At 35.7% G+C, this 20,945-nt stretch overlaps 1 protein-coding gene across 1 annotated transcript in view; it reads right to left on the bottom strand.

The window, feature by feature from the left end:
- The window catches only part of LOC126831028 (hemicentin-1), a 147,675-nt gene that overhangs the window by 120,568 nt on the left and 6,162 nt on the right, over positions 1–20,945 (bottom strand). The window contains exons 2-4 of the mRNA XM_050561639.2: positions 15,672–15,901; positions 1,876–1,998; positions 1,203–1,374 (exon numbers count right to left, since the gene is read on the bottom strand). Of these exons, the coding sequence (XP_050417596.2) occupies positions 1,203–1,374; positions 1,876–1,998; positions 15,672–15,901 (525 nt within the window). The remainder of the gene's footprint in view (positions 1–1,202; positions 1,375–1,875; positions 1,999–15,671; positions 15,902–20,945) is intronic.

Genomic DNA, 20,945 nt, shown 5'->3' with positions numbered 1-20,945 from the left:
CATGTACCAAGTTACAGGAATTCGAGTTACACCCCAAACAATTAGAAATCAGCTACATGCAGCCCATTTGTATGCGGGGCAACCGACAACACTGCAAGAATTGGCCGTGGCACTGCAAGAGGAGTAGGTCAGATTGCCCCAAATCATGATTGGACGGTTGATTAGGAGCATGCCACGACGAATTGCTGAATGTCTGAGCATTGGTGGAGCAATTACTCATTATTAAGACAAAAATCAAAAACGTCCATTTTTCACTTTTGACAGTGTATCTCTTTGAGAGTGAAATGGGGCTGACAGATAAGCCGCCCATATGAACCGTTTATGTTCATGTGTAAGCAATTGGCCTGTTATTAACAAACAATGGTTACCTCTAATAAAAACAGCAGTGCATTTCCGCAGTTTTGTATTGTTTCTGAATATCCCCTACTTTTTTTGAAGAGTATATAAAGAATTTTTTGTCATTAAATCATACAAGTGATTATTATTCTAAACTAATGTTTAATATGTATAGAAAGTGGTTAGAAATTATACAGTTGTCATTAATTAGCAAGTCTGTAAAAAGCTGTAAAAGATGTGACTACTGGTGTGACAATCTGATAAAAATACAGATCTATATTTCGTTCGTTTTTTAATACTTTGATGGCCTACACTACATGAAGATCTGACAAGTTGTAGTGATAGGTCGCGTCAGTGGTCATACGAGCGACTTTTGACCCTATGACATCAGACATTTGATTAACCAATCAGCATTGATATAACATGTGGATTACCCACAGTTCTGTGCTAAACACGCCTAAATCTTGCCGTAACAGACTGTTTCATTGGCTAATCCCTCACATCGTGCAGGACATGTCAATGATAACAACTCTTTCAGATCCTAGTGTAGAGAAGACAAGTAAAACCAAATTTTGAACTATAAAAAACAAAACAAAATAGGATATGTGTTTTAATCAGATTGCTGGAGTAAAAGGGTGACTATTTATAACAGCTATCACTATTGAATACACAAATCTGGACAATAGTGATGTATATCATTCAATAGTCACAGTTTTAACACCTTAGTGACATAACACCTACTTAATGACCAAAACAGGGACTACCTTCAGGTTATAATAACAAACAGGGACTACCTTCAGCCTATTTGAAATAGGCGCTACTTCTAGATATAATCAGTATACAGGGACAATGATCTAAAGGGCTACCTTTCGGATCTATCAATGTTATTCTAGGTTGTGTTCCAGAGACAGAAAAGGTAACTTCCTGTAGCTGTGTGTCGATTGGTATATCGAATATTTGTGTTCTACCAGTATCTTGATCCACTGACATCAGATTAACTTTTCTAGCGTTCACTGCTTGACGTACAAACTCTAACACCTATAACACACAAACACATTTTAGCAACTGCGACCAATAATCAAATAAAGACCATGTAAGACGATTCATAAAGATAGGTTGCCAGTCAAAGAAACTTACGCCCACAGCAGCTAAATAACTTAAATGATGCATATAAATGTCATACAGATTGGATAACTTTTGTTGTTACAGCTTTCACAAGGTTCAAAAGAGTGATACAAGAGCCATAACTCAAGACGTGATTAACTGAAATTGCTGAAAATCAATAGGCTTCTTTGTTTCACTGATTTAAGTGACCCATATAACTTTTACTGAAATTAAATAGGCTTCTTCATCTGACTGACTTAAACAACATATATTAATTTCGAAACATTTACATGATAAATGTAGTTTTAGAGCATTCACAAGAAATCGTGGACGACGGACGGATGGACATATGGACGAGGGCGCCAGAAATATATACAATCACATTTCCATGTGGGTCTTTAAAAATCTAAACAGTCAATAAAATAAGGGATATACCTCGTTAACTTTTGATTTTTCTAATAAGAAGACTTGACCAGAGCTGGTAGATGCAATGTCTTTATACGCCTGAAAACCCTTATGTGTGTGATTACCACAATCACCTGTCAATACAAATACTACCTGAAATACAACAAATATCATACATTACTCAGATGAATGGATGAACAGATGGATAAATAATAGATGGAAGGATGGATAGATGGATAGATAAATGGACAGATTGGTGGATAAATGGAAGGATGGGATGAAAGGGTGGAATGTCAAAGAAGGACTGATATAATTATGTACAGATGGGTGGATTTATCATGGAAAAGGGAGAAAGAAATTGGGCTTAACATCTACTCAACATAAACTATGCCATTTTGAAGGTAACATGTTAGAATTGTATTTCAATAATTTGCTTGCACATAGGAATATTGAACAGTGGGAGGAAACCGGAGGACCCAGAGAAAACCCACAAGGTTGGACAGGTGACCCTACTCCTTGTCGCGTACAACCGGGGATTTGAGGAAATGATGGAACATATAAATCAACAAGGAATGAAGTTCTATATGGATGTACAGACTGATGAATTGATGATGAATCAAAAGATAAATGAATATATGAAGCAATGACTGAATGTACAAACCAATGGATGAAGTTGTAACTTGGATGAAGTAATAATGGAAGATTTGAAAACAGTAGACAATGTTATTACCTAGTATGTATTCTAAAATTTATAGAGTTTTAACACATGGCTTATACAAATATTGATTTTTTTTTCCTTTATTGTAAATGTTACACCCTCAGTTTCATAATTATGTTTATCAAAATAACAGAATAGATTTTTTTTTAAAAACATGAGGAATAGTGATCTATTTTCACTGTAAATGATATATTGTGCAACTGCTATATGATCCTTTGGGGGAAGTTTTGAAGAACCTGTAGAGTGGAGATGGTCCGATAATCGTTTTCAACAGCGGTAATTGGCCTATAAGTGGCCTATCTGTAAAAAGCGGTATCGGCCAATACTCTGTCATTTTGCTGATATTGGAGTTGCTGATATCTGTTCAAAAGGACTCGGTAAATAACTCTAAAATATCATTTGAGTTATGAACAATTAAATCATTATTTTGCTTGACCCTAGGCACTTTTATTTTATATTAGGCCGTAAAAGGAAATAATAAACAGTGCAAAATTTTTAGCAGTCTACATTATTTTTTTAATCCTTATTCACACATTTTTGAGAGGTCGAGTCTCTCAATGTTTTTTTTTTAAGAATCAATTTCTGTGCTGTGCAAACAGACATAAACGTACAACAGTTCATCTGATAAAACATATGCCTGGTATATGGAATAAGTCCATTACATGATGATCAAAATGATAGAATAAGAGAACGCAGCAGTATGTCGAGGCCTCTCTTCAACCCCATATCAATGCATGCTGATATCGTAGGTCATAATGCAGTGGTTGTGCAGTAAATGAAGACGATCCAAATAATTAGCACATTTAAAAAATTGTGACCTCTAGAGAATCCATCAACGAAAAAGCATGATTTTAGTAATTATTTCCCCTTATTTCATGATGGACGAATTTAGTGCGAGTTATAAATAGATTATTTTTTACTTATTTTTTTTCTCTCCTCTTCCTGCATTTTTTGGGTTGACTTTTTGGTCTAGAATTGGAGAAAAGGGATCAAATTTGCAATTTTGGGCTATAAACATGATAAAGTTTTATCAAAATCAGATAAAAATGGTGACCTCTAGGATGTCCACAAGCTAAAAACGTGATTTTTCGTATAATCAGTGGCCATAATCCATGAAGTTATGGTCCGATACATGCCATTATCGAAAGTAACTGAGATCTTTGGGAGATAGACCTATATTTCAAGCTTCATCATAATCAGATAAAATTTGTGACCAGTAGAGTGTCCACAAAAAAATTGTGGACGGACGGACAGACAGACAGAAGGACGGATGGACGGATAGGGGCGTATAAAAACACCTGATAATATCTAGAGTCTGTGATGTATTTTGGTGAGTGATTAAACTGTCAATGTAATTGTAAATTACCTTTTTATAAAGAAGATAAACGATGCTAGACATCATGAAGTAATCTTATAACAAATGTTTATCCATTGAATAATTTTTATTCAGATCATATCAAGTCAATTAAATGATGTCTAAACATTAAGATAGGTTGCTAGGCAACGAAACATACGCCCACAGCAGCTAAATCATCCGGGCAGTCAACAAGTGTTGTCACATATTTTTACTTCTTTCGGTAATGAAACATTTATAATACACTAAAATCTGATCAAGAGTAACAACTCATGAAGTCATTATCAGAAAACCATTAGAATTTGTTTGGTTTTTATAAAGTTCTGCCCCATGCTAACGTTTAGTATACAAAACTTTTAATATCATGGATTTAGCTGTTCAAGTCATAAAAATTCATTGAAAATCAATATACTTGTTCGTCTCAAGCTCTTAAACTCTGTGTATCAATCTGAAGTCAATTGGATGATAACTTTAGCCTCTAGAGCGTCACAAGATTTTTCAAAGTGATCAAGGACCATAACTGTGACAGTAATTATCGAAAATCACTGAAAATGAATAGACTTCTTTGTCTCATGAACTTAAACACTGTGTATGAATAGACTTCATCTCATGACCTTAAACACTGTGTATAAATTAAAAGTCAATCGGATATTGACTTTAGCCTGCCTCTAGCGCGTCCACAAGATTTTTCAAAGTGATCAAGGGCCATAACTCTGGCAGTAAATATCGAAAATCGCTAAAAATCAATAGGCTTCTTCGTCTCATGATCTTAAGCACTGTGTATAAATTTAAAGTCAATCGGATATTAACTTTTGCCTCTAGAGTGTCCACAAGATTTTTCAAAGTGATCAAGGGCCATAACTCTGGCAGTAATTATTGTAAATCGCTGAAAATCAATAGGCTTCTTCGTCTTATGACCTAAGCACTGTGTATAAATTGAACGTCAATCGGATATTAACTTTGGCCTCTAGAGCGTCCACAAGATTTTTTGAAGTGATCAAGGGCCATAACTCTGGCAGTAATTATAAAAAATCACTGAAAATGAATAGACTTCTTCGTCTCATGACCTTAAACACTGTGTATAAATTTAAAGTCAATCGGATATTGACTTTAGCCTCTAGAGCGTCCACAAGATTTTTCAAAGTGATCAAGGGCCATAACTCTGGCAGTAATTATTTGAAATCGCTGAAAATCAATAAGCTTCTTCGTCTCATGACCTTAAACACTGTGTATAAATTTAAAGTCAATCGGATATTAACTTTGGCCTTTAGAGCGTCCACAAATTTTTTTGAATTGATCAAGGGCCATAACTCTGGCAGTAATTATCGGAAATCGCTGAAAATCAATAGGCTTCTTCGCTTTATGACCTTAAACACTGTGTATAAATTTAAAGTCAATCGGATATTAACTTTGGCCTTTAGAGCATCCACAAAATTTTTTGAAGTGATCAAGGGACAGACAGACAAACCCATGTTTCTTCAAAACATGGGTTTGACAACTAATCTAAAATATAAAATCATAATGCCAGTTGACATAAATATCGGTAAACTAATATCAAATCATAACGTCAATCAACAAAGAATACGAGTATACTTTATTACAAAAACATTGGTGAACTAATCTCGCCATGATCGGTCAACCAAGCTAGTTGATTATTGGGTTTCACGGGCCAGAGTTTACCCATCACTGCAATAGATGGTGTGTATTTCCAACTGTGGTGGAAGTGTGCCCCAATAATTTTTTCCTTAAAAAAAGACCATTGTGTTCCTGTTTGATTCCCGAGGTAAATAGTACCTGGCATTTCCTGACTAACAATGACATGTAATTACATTGATTATCATGACATTCGAGACATTTTAATGTGTAATAGTTTTATATCCACAACTATTGGTAATTGTATCGGACAATATATATTTTGCTGTCAATATCTGATATCAGTAAAACCGATAGTAGCCATATCAGACCATCACTAGAAGGAACCTATGGTTGCCATGCAAGATACGCCCATATTTTGATGGAGAGGGATAGAGAACAAGCTAAAAAAAAACATGTTTTTTTGTACAATCAGGGGCCATATAATCCAGGAAACTAACTGAGATCTTTAGGACATAAACATATATTTTAAGTTTCATCAAAATCTGACAAAGATTGTATTACATACATTTACACTATTTGAGTACAAGGAGCGGCCATTTTGTCGGGCACCCTCATCAGGGTGTAACAATGAAATATATAAACAATTTTTAAAATAGAATAAAAATTGTAACCACAACCTTGACGTAATATATATTTGCGTACAGGGAGTGGCCATTTCGTTGTACAGTTTCGGTCCGATTTTCATGAAATTTGACCATCATTATGGTGTAACGGTGATATATTTGAATGTTTTTTTTAAATCGGATGAAAATTAGGACCTCTAGAGGAACCAAAAGCTAAAAACGTGATTTTTCGTACAATTAGGAGCCATAATCCAGGATGTTACAGTCCGATATGCGCGAATATCGAAAGGATTCAAGATCTTTTGGATATAAACTTATATTTCAAGTTTCGGCAAAATAAGATTAAAAGTGTGACCTGTAGAGCATGGGTTCCACGTCGGCCGTATATGCCGGTCAAGACCTAGGGCTATGGAAAATGACTGTAACTAGATCTGACCCAACTAACATTTGGCACGCTGGAAAGAGAACCTTTTTTTTTCAAAACCCAATTTTCAAACATGGCTACGATCAACCTCCACTATGTAACTATACAATTGTACGGCCAGTACAGAATAATGCACAGATATAGAAGACACATAATCTCGTGATTGGTGTTATAGAGTTGAATACATAGTCCTCAACAGATTATACTGAGTGTTCTGTTGATAATTAATGATGAGTTCCTGGTAGTAGAACAATAAAAGTTAATTGATATGTGGGAATCTAATCAATGGCGTGAAGTGGTCCATTGTTAATCATTCACGTATTGTCCACGTGTCATAAAAATTTTCTACAACAAAGCGGTTTACCGCTATTACGGTCATGTAAACGAGGTTATTATGATCTTCGAAAAAGGGCAATTGATATGAAGTTCTGCCCTTCGAATCGAACCAACTGTCATCTTAAATAAAAACAGCATAGAAATTATGTAAAGAGAGAGAGAGAAATGGGTTTAACGTCCACTCGACACAAACTAGGTCATTTTGGGACTAACATATGGTTTAATTTTATTTCAATAATTCGCTTGTGCGTAGGGGTCTTTAGCAGTGGGAGGAAACCAGAGGACCAAGAGAAAACCCACGAGGTTGGACAGGCGACCCTACTCCTTGTCACGTACAACCGGGGATTCGAAACCACGCCAGTCGACTCAATGACAGACTTTATGATACAGCGCACGCACGCTAACCATTCAGCCATCCATCCCCCCAAATTATGTAAATCCTCAGCAGCGTAGGTGTTGGGAGAAAAATGCATTTATAATTTTTTATAGCGGTATTACGGCCTTGTGGGAATTGTAGAAATAAAATCTAGAGATTAGTTAACTTGCTTATCAAAAAATTAAGAAAATTACGTATTCCAGTTCTATTGTACAGCAATATTAATAATTTCACGTGTAGCAAAAACGTATATACAGTTAGTCTTATACATGACGATATTCTAGGGAGCGCTAGTTTCTCCAGCTGTGAATTTAGTTATCCGTTAGTCATTTAGTTATACATTATTAGCATTTATGTCACAATTCTGCGGCCGTTATTCCGTAAGAGATGGTCTAAAACCAATAAATGTAAGATATATGCCGTGGATAATTATATTATTTATCTTCATTTCAAAGTTATTGTATTACAACTAAAAATTATCCAGGTCAGTGTGTTTTCTATAGAGTATGTGGTAATTACGTGTGAGCTACTGAAATGGGTTGTCTACGGCCAATTCAACTATTTTGTTATTTCAGTAGCCAAAACGGAATATTTAATTAATAAATATTTATCATAAGCCTTACTAATATTTCATTTTTAAGTCCAATATATTTTTTTTTGTGTACACCATGCTGACAAAGTTTTATAGACACATGAATTCACAATACCCTACCATGAATAAAAACATTGAAATATGAATTTACTTTGAAAAGTTTTCGTGCATTATCAAAAATGACCAGCAGTGAAAATTTTGAAGTGGAAGCCCAGCTGTAGAGTGTCCACAAACAAATTGTGGATGGATGGGCGGACAGAGGCGATGACAATATACGTCCACATGAAAATGTGGGCGTATAAAAACTGAACAAACAAAAGCCAATAATTCAGGCATCAAGCGGGATGACAATTTAGCACCGACACATTCTTGTTGTGAACCAAGTCATGGAAATTTCAATAAGAAATAAGAAAGTCGTGACTATATCATATAATATGATGGTTAAGTAGTTTACCAGACCCTGGTGGTAGGTCGTTTATCATGGTTTATAATATACAGTAACAAAATATAAATCCTGTTTCAAACTATTTATAGAAATAAAATAAAATAAAATAAAGTGTCTAACATATTCAAAAAAATAAAAATGCACCAAAACAATAGTTAACTGTGTGAAGTTTCCAAATAAATGAGAAGTGGTTCATGCTTGGCATCCATTACACGTATTACCTATAGCTAGATTGAGAAGTGGTATTTGGTGTGCTTGACAGAGTAAGAATTTGCTGCTTCATACATGAGTCATATCATTACATGTAGCTAGATGAGGAGTGGTATTAGATATTCTAGAAGGAATAAGCTTACCCTGCATCATGCATGACACCCATCTGTATTTATAACTAGATGAAAAGTGATATTGGGTGTTTTAATAGAGTAAGAGTAGAACTAGAAAAGAGTGGTGATGTTAGGAAAGGTAACTGGTGATTTCACAAGAAAAAGGTGCTGTGACTAGAAAAAGGTGATATGACTAGAAAGGTGGGACTGCAAGGAAATGGTGGTGCTGCAAGGAAAAGGTGGCATGACTAAAATAACAAATGTGTGGTGTGACGCAACATAGGTGGTGCCACTAGAGTAAACCTGTGCCACTAGCAAAGCTTAGCAAAATGCGGTGTCACCAGAAATGTGGTTCTGCTAGAAAATGGTTGTTTCACAAGAAATGGGTTGCTCTAGGACAAGGTGGTGTGACTAGAAAAAGTTGTGCGATTAGAAAAGTGACAAAAGTCACTAGAAAATTTGAGTCACTTAAAAATGGTGCCACACAAAAAGGTAGTTTGTCTAGAAAAGTCTGTGTTTCAAGAAGGTGAAATAAAGAAGGGTGGTGTCAGTAAAAAAAGAGTGGCGTGAATATGAAAACAGGGGGCCACAAGAAAAGCCAGTATCATTAGAAAGGTGGGGCAGCTAGGAAAATGTAGTGTCATTAGACTATGCAAGGTGGTTTTACTAGAAAAAGTGGATGTCACTTGAGAAGGGTGGTGTCAATAGAAAGATGGTGCTGCAAGGAAAATGTAGTTTCATTAGACAGGAGTTGCTATTAGGAAAAAATGAAATGAAATGAAATATTGTTAGTAAAAAAGTAGTGTGACTAGAAAAAGATGGCACCACTAGAAAAAGATAGTGTGAAAAGTTTATTTCAGTAGAAAAAGGTGGTGTCACTATGAAAATAGTGGCATCTATACGAAAAGTGGTGTCATTATAAATGGTGTTGCAACTGGGAAACAGTGGTGTCACTAACAAAGTGGTGCTGCTTGGAAAAGGTAATGTCACTAGAGAAGGGTGGCGACACTAGGAACGTGGTGTTGCTAGGAAAAGATGATGTCACTAGAAAACAGTTGCATTGCTAAAGAAAAGTGCCTTGTATGGTAAGCAGATTTTATTATTATTATTATTTAAGTTCACAACAGCTACATGTTGATAACAAATTGTCTTGTACTTTTGTATTATATTTAACACATGTATGTGTGAGACAAGCACTGCATCTGCTTAAACAACAAAGAAATGAAGAAACTTAATTGTGTTTATAAAAAGAACTGTGTCTGAAAATGTCTGATTGTTATAAGAAATAATGACAGAAATGTCATGAATTGCAAGATGCATAAATTTCTTATCAACAAGACTCTAACTACCATATATATCTACATCTGTATCTTGTGTTTTTGTTGTAGCCATCTTAAGATGTAGATAAGTAAGTAGGTTTGGAGAAAATTTGGCAAAAAATCTTCTATTCTCATCAAGACACTAATCTTTAGATCTTAAACATACATTATGCAAGAGCTAAATCTGCCTATTGCAGGTCTTTCTTTAGGCCTGAAATGTTTTCTAAAGTATTAATTAGACATTAATTAACTGATCCAGGCCATAATCAACTCTCGATGGCATCGGATTTCTCCAATATTAAATAGATTAGAACAGTTCAGCCATATTTGGATTTAAGCTAAAAATGGAGGAGCGAGACTTAGCTTCCAACAACCAGTACGGTGGTTGAAATTATTGCACACGTCTTGTCAAACCTTCAAAGGCTAATATCTTCGCTCGCAAGAGTAATTTAAGAGAAATTTTCAAATTATTCATTTTACATTATCTATTTTTGAACTATTATAGCACGAATGGCTAGCTCTTTATCTAAATCTTACATAATGTATCTTTAATTGTTCTAGCACAGTAAAATAATAATCAACAAATATCACAGATATTCACAAATAGATTGATATGAGATGTGAGCAGACATGAGACAAATGAAATGAAATGAAATGGAGTTTAATGTCCTACTGTTCTGCTCCTAACCTGGGCTAATGAAGACGGGCATACGCCATACAGTGTGCTATGAGGGAATTTTTGCCCGGACAGCGGCACTATGGCCTACTCTTATATCGAATTCCAACTGTCAAGGGATCTTTTACGTGCACGCCAATGTGTACACAGGACCTCTGTTTTTCGTCCCATCCGAACGACTAGACAGCTTTCCTTGTCAGCCCCTCCGTCCTGCATCACTGACAAGGGAGAACCACGCCGGAAAATCTGGATGAACTTTCTCGGCCAATGCAGGGATCAAACACCCGACCTCCAGGCTAGCGAGCTAGCGTCTTACCCACTTAGCCACGTGATCCCCCCAGACATGAGACAGATTGATATGGGATGTGAGCAGACATGAGACAGATTGATATGGGATGTGAGCAGACATGAGACAGATTGATATGGGATGTAATTAGACATAAGATGGATTGATATGGGTTGCGAGTAGACATATGACAGATTGATATGTGTTGTGGCTAGACATATGTCAGATTGATATGTGTTGTGGCTAGACATATGTCAGATTGATATGTGTTGTGGCTAGACATATGTCAGATTGATATGTGTTGTGGCTAGACATATGTCAGATTGATATGTGTTGTCAGTAGAGATATGACAGGTTGATATGTGATGTGGGTAGACATGTAACACTATGCCTACTGCTATGCTATGCATCGTTGGTTAAATGTGGAAAGGCACTCCCCACATCCAACAGGCGACACATTCTCTCTTCACTGCCTTATGGTCATCTAGTATTGTCTCTGGTTATTTTTGTTATTTTTTACTCTGGGACTCCACTAACATTGTGTATATATCTTTATCACAGCCGCTAAAACATTAACTCTGGAACACTTTTTATGTTAACTATGTTTTTATATCTTTATAACATCCATAATATGCTCCTGGACATCGGGACATGCATCAAAATCGATAGTTGCCATCCTTATGTTATATAGATTAAATTACCAAGTTCTAAGATGATCCATTCAGAATTGTAGCCTGTATACGCTAAACACAAAAATTGGGTTTGGCTCTGCTCCTTAATTATTGCAACCTGTAGTAGATTATTTATTAACAATCCAGTGACTGCCAGGCAAGATACGCCCACATTTTGCAATAGATGGATAGAGAACAAGCTAAACAAAAAGCGATTTTTCGTACAATCAAGGGCCATAATTCAGGACGTTACGATCCCATATAAGCGAATATCGACAGGAACCAAGATCTTTGGGTTATAAAGATATATTTCAGGTTTCATCAAAATCGGATCAAAATTGTGATTTCTAGAGGGTCCACACTCCACAACCTTGATATTCCATATAGTTACACTATTTGCGTACGAGGGGCGGCCATTTTGTCCGGCAGTTATTGTTCGATTTTCATGAAATTCGAACTCAGCCGTCATTAGGGTGTGTGAAATATTTTTTTTAATCGGATAAAAATTGTGACCTCTAGAGCGACCACAAGCTAAAAATGTGATTTTTCGTACACTCAAGGGCCATAATTCAGGAAGTTACGATCTGATATGCACAAATATCAAAAGGAACCAATATCTTTGGGTTATAAACATGTATTTCAAGTTTCATCAAAATCGGATCAAAATTATGACCTCTATTATTATTATTATAATACATACATTTCTGTAGCGCTACTTCCACAATAGTGTTCAGAAGCACTTTACAATATGATACTATTGATACACACAAAGATGTGATAAAATTAAAAAAATAGAAATAATAAAAGTTAAGATCTGTTAAATATAAAATATAAAATAAATTTGATCTAAAATATAGAAATAAAAATGACAAAAGTTAAAATCTGTTAAATATAGAATATAAAATAGATTTGATCTAAAATATATATAACAACAGACATCATCAGGAGCTAGTTAAAAGCTTTCTTAAACAAAAAAGTTTTAAGTTGACTCTTAAAAACGGGTAAAGACACACTGCTGAGAATAATATAAGGAAGTTTATTCCACAGTTTAGGTGAAGCAACTGAAAAGGCTTTATCACCAAAAGATCTTAATTGACGACTAGGTGTATATCAGTATATAAGTTCTGATAAATAGGAAGAGATCAGATTGTTTAAACACTTAAAGGTTAAAAGTAAAATCTTATATTCTATTCTAACCAAAATGCAGCTCATAAAGTACAGGTGTAATATGATCTCGATAAGATGATCCTGAAATAAGACGGGCAGCAGACTTCTGTAGTGTTTGTAACTTATCAAGATGTTTAGCTGGAGTGCCGTATAAAGGTCCGTTCATACTACATCCGTATCCGTATCTGTAAATACGTGCGTGAATACGTACTGGTATACTTTAGCCATTTTTAAAGAAAGGGTTCAAATAGAATCCGGCACGTATTGCGCACAAAAACAACTGCGTCCGTTAAGTCGGATTGATTGCTCCCAGAGCGTATTTTTGTAAAGTGCGTCAGGCATTTCGGCTAGTGAGCCGAGCTTTAGCCAATCAGCGAGTACTTTCTCCTTATTACATCATCTCCCCAAATAGAAACTCAATCCATTCCAAGAAAAGCCTGGCCTTGTGTTCTGTGGATTTGTGTAGTCTTGTGAAGAACACAACATGGACAAGACAGAGGAAATAATCATCCTTGTGGAGAGAAATCCCATACTATATGACAAAACAGAAAACAATTTCTTCCTTCTCTGTAACAGTTCATGGACCCTACTCTCTTTTTTCTCTTTCGTCTTTGGGTCCACAAATACAAAAGAAAGACTTCCTCTGTGTCACTGTCAGACTCCATGATTGCAAATGACAATATGTTATCTCTGACAGACAATTCTATATTCAGCGTTTTCTATTTGAACGGCAAAACGTGGATACGGATGCGGGTGCGGATACGGATGTGGATACGTTTATGGATACGGATGTAGTATGAACAGAGCTTTAAAGTGAGTTAGAATTATCAATTCGAGAAGTAACAAGTTCATTGCATCAATTGAAATATATTTTTTAATTTTGCTGATGTTACGGAGATTAAAATAACCAGTTTTACAAATACTGTTAATGTGCGATTCCATAGACATCTGACAATCAAAAATTACACCAATATTGCTGGTTGATTTAGAAGGAGTTATATAATTATGACCAACTTGCACAGGACAGGGATGTAGCCAGGATTTGCTGAGTGGTGGAAAAAATAGCTTCCGAGCTGATCGAGGAAAAATAATTTTTGGGAGGGGAGCGTGGTGTTTTATGAAAATTCAACCCTTCTTGGTGTATTTTCAGAGTATCTGCTGCCTTTTGTATTTGCTTCAGTGCAAATCAAATTTCCATTTATATATTCAAATTTTTACCAAATTCATTTAATTTTCATCAATGATACAGAGACTCTGCCAGGGATCTAAAAACTTTTTGACACCAACCAACCGAGCATAAAATTGCCCCACCCCACTCTGTTTCTCAGTTTTTTGGTTTTTTTTCAAATATTACTTTATTACTTTGAGATTAAAAATTAAAACAATTCTTAAAACGGTTTTTGTGTTTTATATGAGTACAACGAATTATGACAACAGGTAGATATTGATAATTAAAACACTGTGGCAGACATGGTTTGCGTCGGCTTTTACCATGGCTTTGCCGTTTGCCGTGGTAAATTTCGAGCTCTGAGTTTGTGTACAGAGAAGGATGAAGCGGTTTAAATACAACTGGGCGGCTTTCTTCAATTTTTTCTTTGTGCTGGGCGGCAAAAAATAGTGCCGGGCGCAAGCGCTCGGCGGCATTTGGCGTCGCTACATCCCTGACAGGAGTATCACTTAATTTATTTAAATTTGTGTTAGATCCAATAATTAAATACTTGGTTTTATCATCACTGAGCTTTAAAAAGTTGTTGGACATCCACATTTTAATATCTGATATACAATTGTGCATATTGAGTTTAGAAAAGTCAAAATAACTTTGAGGCGGTTTAAAAGATATGTAAAGTTGGGTGTCATCAGCATATAAATGAAAAGATAAACCATGTTTTCTAAAAATATTCCCAAGCGGTTTAGTATATAGGCTGAAAAGAATGGGACCAAGGACGGAGCCTTGGGGTACCCCAGATGTCAAGGTCCGAGGAGCAGAAGACATACCATTCACAACAACACGTTGTGACCTTCCTTTGGTATATGATTCCAAGAGCTTTAGTGCGTTTCCTGAAATTCCAAATTCTGATTACAATCTGTGAAGCAGTATATCATGATCCACAGTGTCAAATGCAGCAGACAGATTTTGAAGTACTAATAAAACACAATCACGAGTGTCCAAACTAGAGCTGTTTCAGAACAGTGGAACCTACGATAGGCACTTTGTAGTTGCTCCATAAGATTATTATCACAGATATGATTTATAATTTGACTAGCGATTACCCATTCCAATGTTGTGACCTCTAGAAAAACCACAAGCTAAAAACGTGATTTTTCGTACAATCAGGGGCCATAATTCAGGAAGTTACGATCCGATATGCGCAAATATTGAAAGGAACCAAGATCTTTGGGTTATAAACATGTATTTCAAGTTTCATCATAATCAGATGAACATTGTGACCTCTAGAGGGTCCACAAGCTAAAAACATGATTTTTCGTACAATCAGGGGGCATAGTCCATGAAGTTATTTATTTTTTGGCTAATTTTTTACAGTTTTTTATATTATTGGGTTGGGATAGGGTGGGGGGATTTTTTACACAATTCTCTATGATAACTATGGGCCACCATAAATGTCTAAAGGATACAGCAATTTCAAAAGGAGAAGGGAGTACACCTGCGCCCACTAGAATTTAGTCTGACAACCCACTCAAAATATACTTCCTACTTCCTTCACCACTATCAGCATTGCATATGAACATCCCCAAGCGCTTTTGATAAGGTATAGTGATCTAAAAATCTCTGGGCAGATTTAAATATTGCTCCCAAAATTCTTTAACATTTTGAAACTAGACAATTCATTTCATCACTAATGCTCTTTTCAGATTTTACAAAGTCTATTTGTAAGTGAGTAAATCCAAAATAAATTCTTACCTGACTTTGTTTTTGTTGAACTAATGTCAGAACATCTTCTGTCAGGTAATAATCTTTAGATCTTGCGTCCGTAAAAACATAAACAAATGAATTAGGTAAGGAAACTTCCAGCGCCTTTTTAATAGCACCGACTGACATTTCTGGACAATCTCCACCACCCTGGACATATAAATCTCGTAGTTCATCTTGAAACTCTTCTGCATCTGTTGTTACTATGACTGGACCAATTTCTGAAAAATATAAACATATAACATGTAAGATTTTTGTACACTTAAATTGAACATTCTACTATATAACTCTATTGGAATCATGTGTCTACTTATAAACTTTACAAACATTTCATGAACAGGTTCAACTGGTTACTAGGCATTTAACAGAATGGTCAGGAATAACTGACTGGACACAAAGTGCAACATTTAACGTCGCTGAATGTCATTTTAGGGATTGAAGAATCCCTTGCAAACAACAAAATCCTCAAAGTTGAATCTCTATCTGACCAAAAATGGTTCAATTCCATTTAAGTATTTACAGTACAAAGATATGATGAATTGAAAAATGTAGACGATGTAAATGGGATATGGTCGAAAGCCAGCTGCACATGTAATTTTCGTTCAAATATTTTGATGGATATCTTTTAAATCCGATTGAATCCAATCTCTGCAAATATCAAAATATGCTTCTTTAACTTAAGATTGGTGTGAAGCCTATTGTGTCGTCGTGTAAATTATGTTCAGTGATTTAAAATATGTCCAACTCCTAAATTCTGTATCAGCATGTGGTAGTTCAACTATAATCAAGAAGAGAAGAGAATTGTTCTTGATGTCCGTCTGTGAAATATATCAAGGAAATGCATTTACCGGTGCCAGTGTTGATACCAGGAATGTACATCATACTTCTTCAAGATGGTTTGGCCCATTGCTATATGATATGTTATAAAATAAAGACTTCAATTTTGAACCCTTGGTAATTTTATAAAGAAGAAAACAAATATGCTCCAACAATATATTCGAAAGATTCCCACAGAAATTCCTCCAGTATAAATTAATTTTAAACCCAGTTGTAATTTATTATTTATTCACAATCAGAATGTGATGTTACTGTGTACAAGACATCGAATAAACGGGTTCTCCAACCCACACTTCCAACCAGGAGGCTCTTCTATACTTAATTTTTCCACTTAACCATTAACTTAAATCGGTATTCAAAGACTGTATTTTACATACACTTGGCTGTGTGAAAAACTTAACTACACACTTAACTTATGGATTGCTGGCAAATACCAAAAAGTATGAATTTCTAACTTATGGAATATGCTCCACCAAGGGCACGGTGATGAATGATTTTGCATGAGGAACAAGATCCCTTGAGGACCCATTAACTAGCGGGGAGGTCCTGGGCCGAGAAATCGTGAGCACTGTGGAACATGCTAGAGTCATGTTTTAGTATTTCCGAGCATGGTAAATGTTTGACACTGGTTCAGTAATATGATTATGATTGTAGCGTTTAAAACTGCATTGAAAGGGGGTGCAAAAAACTCAAAACTATGACGCAAAGGGCGTCAGTGCGTCCCTTTCACTTAGCCCTTGTCCTCCACTGACAAAGTTGTGAGTCAAGTTTCCCAACTCAAGGATCTGTTTTCAAAGGTTTTCTTAAAGTTAAGTGAAAATACTTAAATTTTCCACATAACCAAGTGTATTAACTTAAATCGGTAATCAAAGGTTATATTGTACATACCCTTGCCTGTGTGAAAAACTTAACTGCACACTTAACTTATGGAAAGCTGGCAAATGCAAAAAAAGCACAAATTTCTAACTTATGGAATATCCTCCACTGACAAAAATCACAGATTTCTAACTTCGAAGGAAAGTTATGTCCCCCACCATAACACTATTAAAATCTTAATTGTCACTGCAAGGAAATGTTTGTCGAAATATTATATTGTAACCCATGAAAATATCATGACTATAAATAATAGTACGCATAGTTTGCAGGAACTGTCAGTTTGGTAGTTTTAAGGTTTTTTTTAATTTCAATTTTAATAGATTGCAATCACAGTTATCGAATAGTGCCTATAATAGGTACAAAAACAAGGTAATGAAAAGGGAATATGTCGAAAATTTCAGTCAAATTACTTCATTCTGATTGGAGTTAATGTCAATTACAGAACAAAGTAGTCACATTGATAGATAATAAACAAGGTCTTGATTATCCATTTTCCAAATAAATCATATTTAAATCTGTTGAATATCTAGAGCATTTTTGATTATGGTCTTGGCAAGTTAATAAATGTCTAATCAATAACATTTAAGACCTAAAGAAAGATCTGCAATAAGCAGATTTAACTCTTGAATAATGCATCCTTAAGTGGAAATTTATCACTTAAACTTTGAACACCACTAAAACACTAAACACTTATAGTTAAGGCAACTTAATTTTAAGGGAACATTTGATACTTAACATTGTCTTTGAATACCATTTACCCTTAACTTACGGGAAGTTACATATATTTAAGTGAGATCCAGTAGTTAAGTGACTTAGTTAGACTTAAAGGAGCTGAATCGCTAATATTTTGGACCTAGAAATTGGCACAAATGAGTCACAAGACATATAATAATGTAGTATGAATTTATATAAACTGTTTTACATTCAATCGTGTCCGTTTTAATGTGAATTGTCATCAGTTATGTTAAGCGAAATACGCCAGAAGTCTCAACCGCAAGTCAGTTTCTAGCGTCTTGTTATTCTAGTCAACACCGATATTATTTATTGCGCATGCTCTCCAAATGAGAATATGATATCACTGTTTGACATGACTTGTGGAATATGTCTAGCCTCATTCTTTGAGCACCATGTTACAAATGGCACTGAAACGCATTATGTTTATTTTGTCTTAAATTTTGGATATCAGAAGCCCATCTTTTCCAGGTAAGATCACAACACCAATGCTGATTTAAATTGCAAAATAATTCGTGTTTTCAATGTCGAAGATTTTGGATGATAGAGTTACGGACTTATAGCTAGTTTAAGATTGAATTTGAATACGAACACAGTTTCTTAACTTCAGACTTTCTAGTCAAGAATCCAGTTCCCCAAAATCTTATAGTCGAGAATCTAACACCTCAAGTCCTAAACCCAAGAATTTCCAGTTGAGAGTCCAATCCCTTACCTAGTACTTTCTAGTCTAGGGTTCAGTTCCCGAACTGTTAAACTACCTCAGACCCAAATTGAATCTGTATTTTTAATTTCGAAGAAAACGAAATAATGGATGGGGAAGTTGGAGAAGGATACAGTGCTGGGGAACAAGCCTGTCCCCACCCCACTACTCCATCCAAATACACCCTGTATAGCTGTATCTGCAATAGATTTGGGTAAAAATAAATAATTTATACACAGCATGATTGATATACACCTACACACACATTAAATCATGATAAATGGAGATAATATTTCTTATTTCTATCTGATTTATTACAAATTAGGCTGATCGCTGAGAAATTGGTTAGGAATGTTAAGATTTGGGCGTATACATTCATATATCATATACCATAACAAACAAACACATGCACATATTTCTTAAAAATGTTTGAATTTTTGTATTTTGAGTTTTGTTTTCTGACAAAATATACAAAGTTAAGAATAGAAGTCCCAAAAGAATTTCGCAATGTTGCATGCTTATAATTTTAACAGCTTGGCTTAATCTCTGTTTAACTGTCATTTGCTTAGCTTTGATCATCCAGTCCAACTGTATCTCTGATATGGGCTAGACCCATTCTCAATTAGAGTGGTTCAATGGTCAATTAATTGTCCTTATATAAACATACACAGTTATCTGCCTGACTGCACCGTCCCTGATGTTTTCTGAAGTGATCAAAATGTAGTTCCGCGTACATGAATTTGGAGGTCGCAGCAAATATACGTCACAAATAGCATTCCACATGGTATTATACAAACATGTATTGTATATAAAGCCAAGTAAAAATACACTCATTACGCGCTTTTGTCAAATTTACAGACAAAATATTAACCAAAAAGTGGGTGTGACACCACCCCAGGGGGTTGGGGCATGCACCAAAATAAATAGTTGCTGTCTTTACGATATAAGGAATAAATATGCATAGTTCCAAGATGATCCATTCAGAATTGCAGCCCGTAGACGATAAATACAAAATTAGGCGTCGCTCTGCCCCTGGGGGTTGGATATGGAACAATATAAATAATGAAATGACTGATATGCAGAATTTGAACAAGATAAAAATGAACATAAACATTGGGTCAGGACATGCACCAAAATAAATAGTTGCTATCCTTACAGTATAAGGAATAAATATGCCATGGGGGTTAGACATGGACCAATATATATATATAGGTACAACCCTATGCTGGATCATTCCGAATTGGATCCAAATCTGTTAATAATTGCAACCTGTATATCATTTACAGACAAAATATCAACAAAAAGTGGGTGTGGCACCGCCAAAAGAGCCCGGGGGGGGGGGGGGGGGATTGTGCACCAACATCAATACTGTAGTTAACGTCCTAAGGAATAAGTATACCAAGTTCCAAGATAATCCATTCAGAATTGTGGCCTTCAGGCGCTAAAGGCAAAAATTGGGCATGGCTCTGCCCCTAACGATTGGGGCATTCACCAAAATCAATAGTTGACACCCTTAGCCTATAAGGAATACTTATGCCAAGTACCAAGCTGATCCATTCACAATTGCGACATGTAAACAATAAACACAAAAATTGGGGGTGACTCTGCCCCTGGGTGTTGGGGCATGCAGTTGTTGTCCTTAGGCTATAAGGAATACATATCCCAAATTCAAAGATGATCCATTAAGAATCGTGGCGTGTAGGCAACGCACAGAGACACAAAGAAAAGATGGGCGTGGATATAAGGAATAGATATGCAAAGTTTCAAAAGGATCTGTTAAGCATTGCGGCCTGTAGGCGAAACACAAGATAAACAAAAATTGAGTGTGGCTCTTCCCAGGGGGTCAGCTACATGCACCAAAAATAATCAAGGTCAGACTTAGGGTATAAGGAATAAGTATGAAAAGTTTTCAAGACGATCGATTAAGAATTGTGGCCTGTAAGTGACACACAAAAAGAAAATGGGTGTGGCTCTGCCCCTGGGGGTTGGGCATTCACCACAAACAATAGGGATGTTCCTTAGCGTAGAAGGAATAAGTGTGCAAAGTTTCAAGATGATACATTAAGAAATGCTGCCTGTAGATGTCAAACAAACAAATACAAGAAATGGGCATGGCTCTG

Source organism: Patella vulgata, chromosome 1, assembly GCF_932274485.2.
Source record: "Patella vulgata chromosome 1, xgPatVulg1.2, whole genome shotgun sequence".
Classification (NCBI taxonomy): Eukaryota; Metazoa; Mollusca; class Gastropoda; family Patellidae; genus Patella; species Patella vulgata.
The sequence above is the reverse complement of the archived record's forward strand: the minus strand, read 5'-3'. Positions and strand labels throughout refer to the sequence as shown.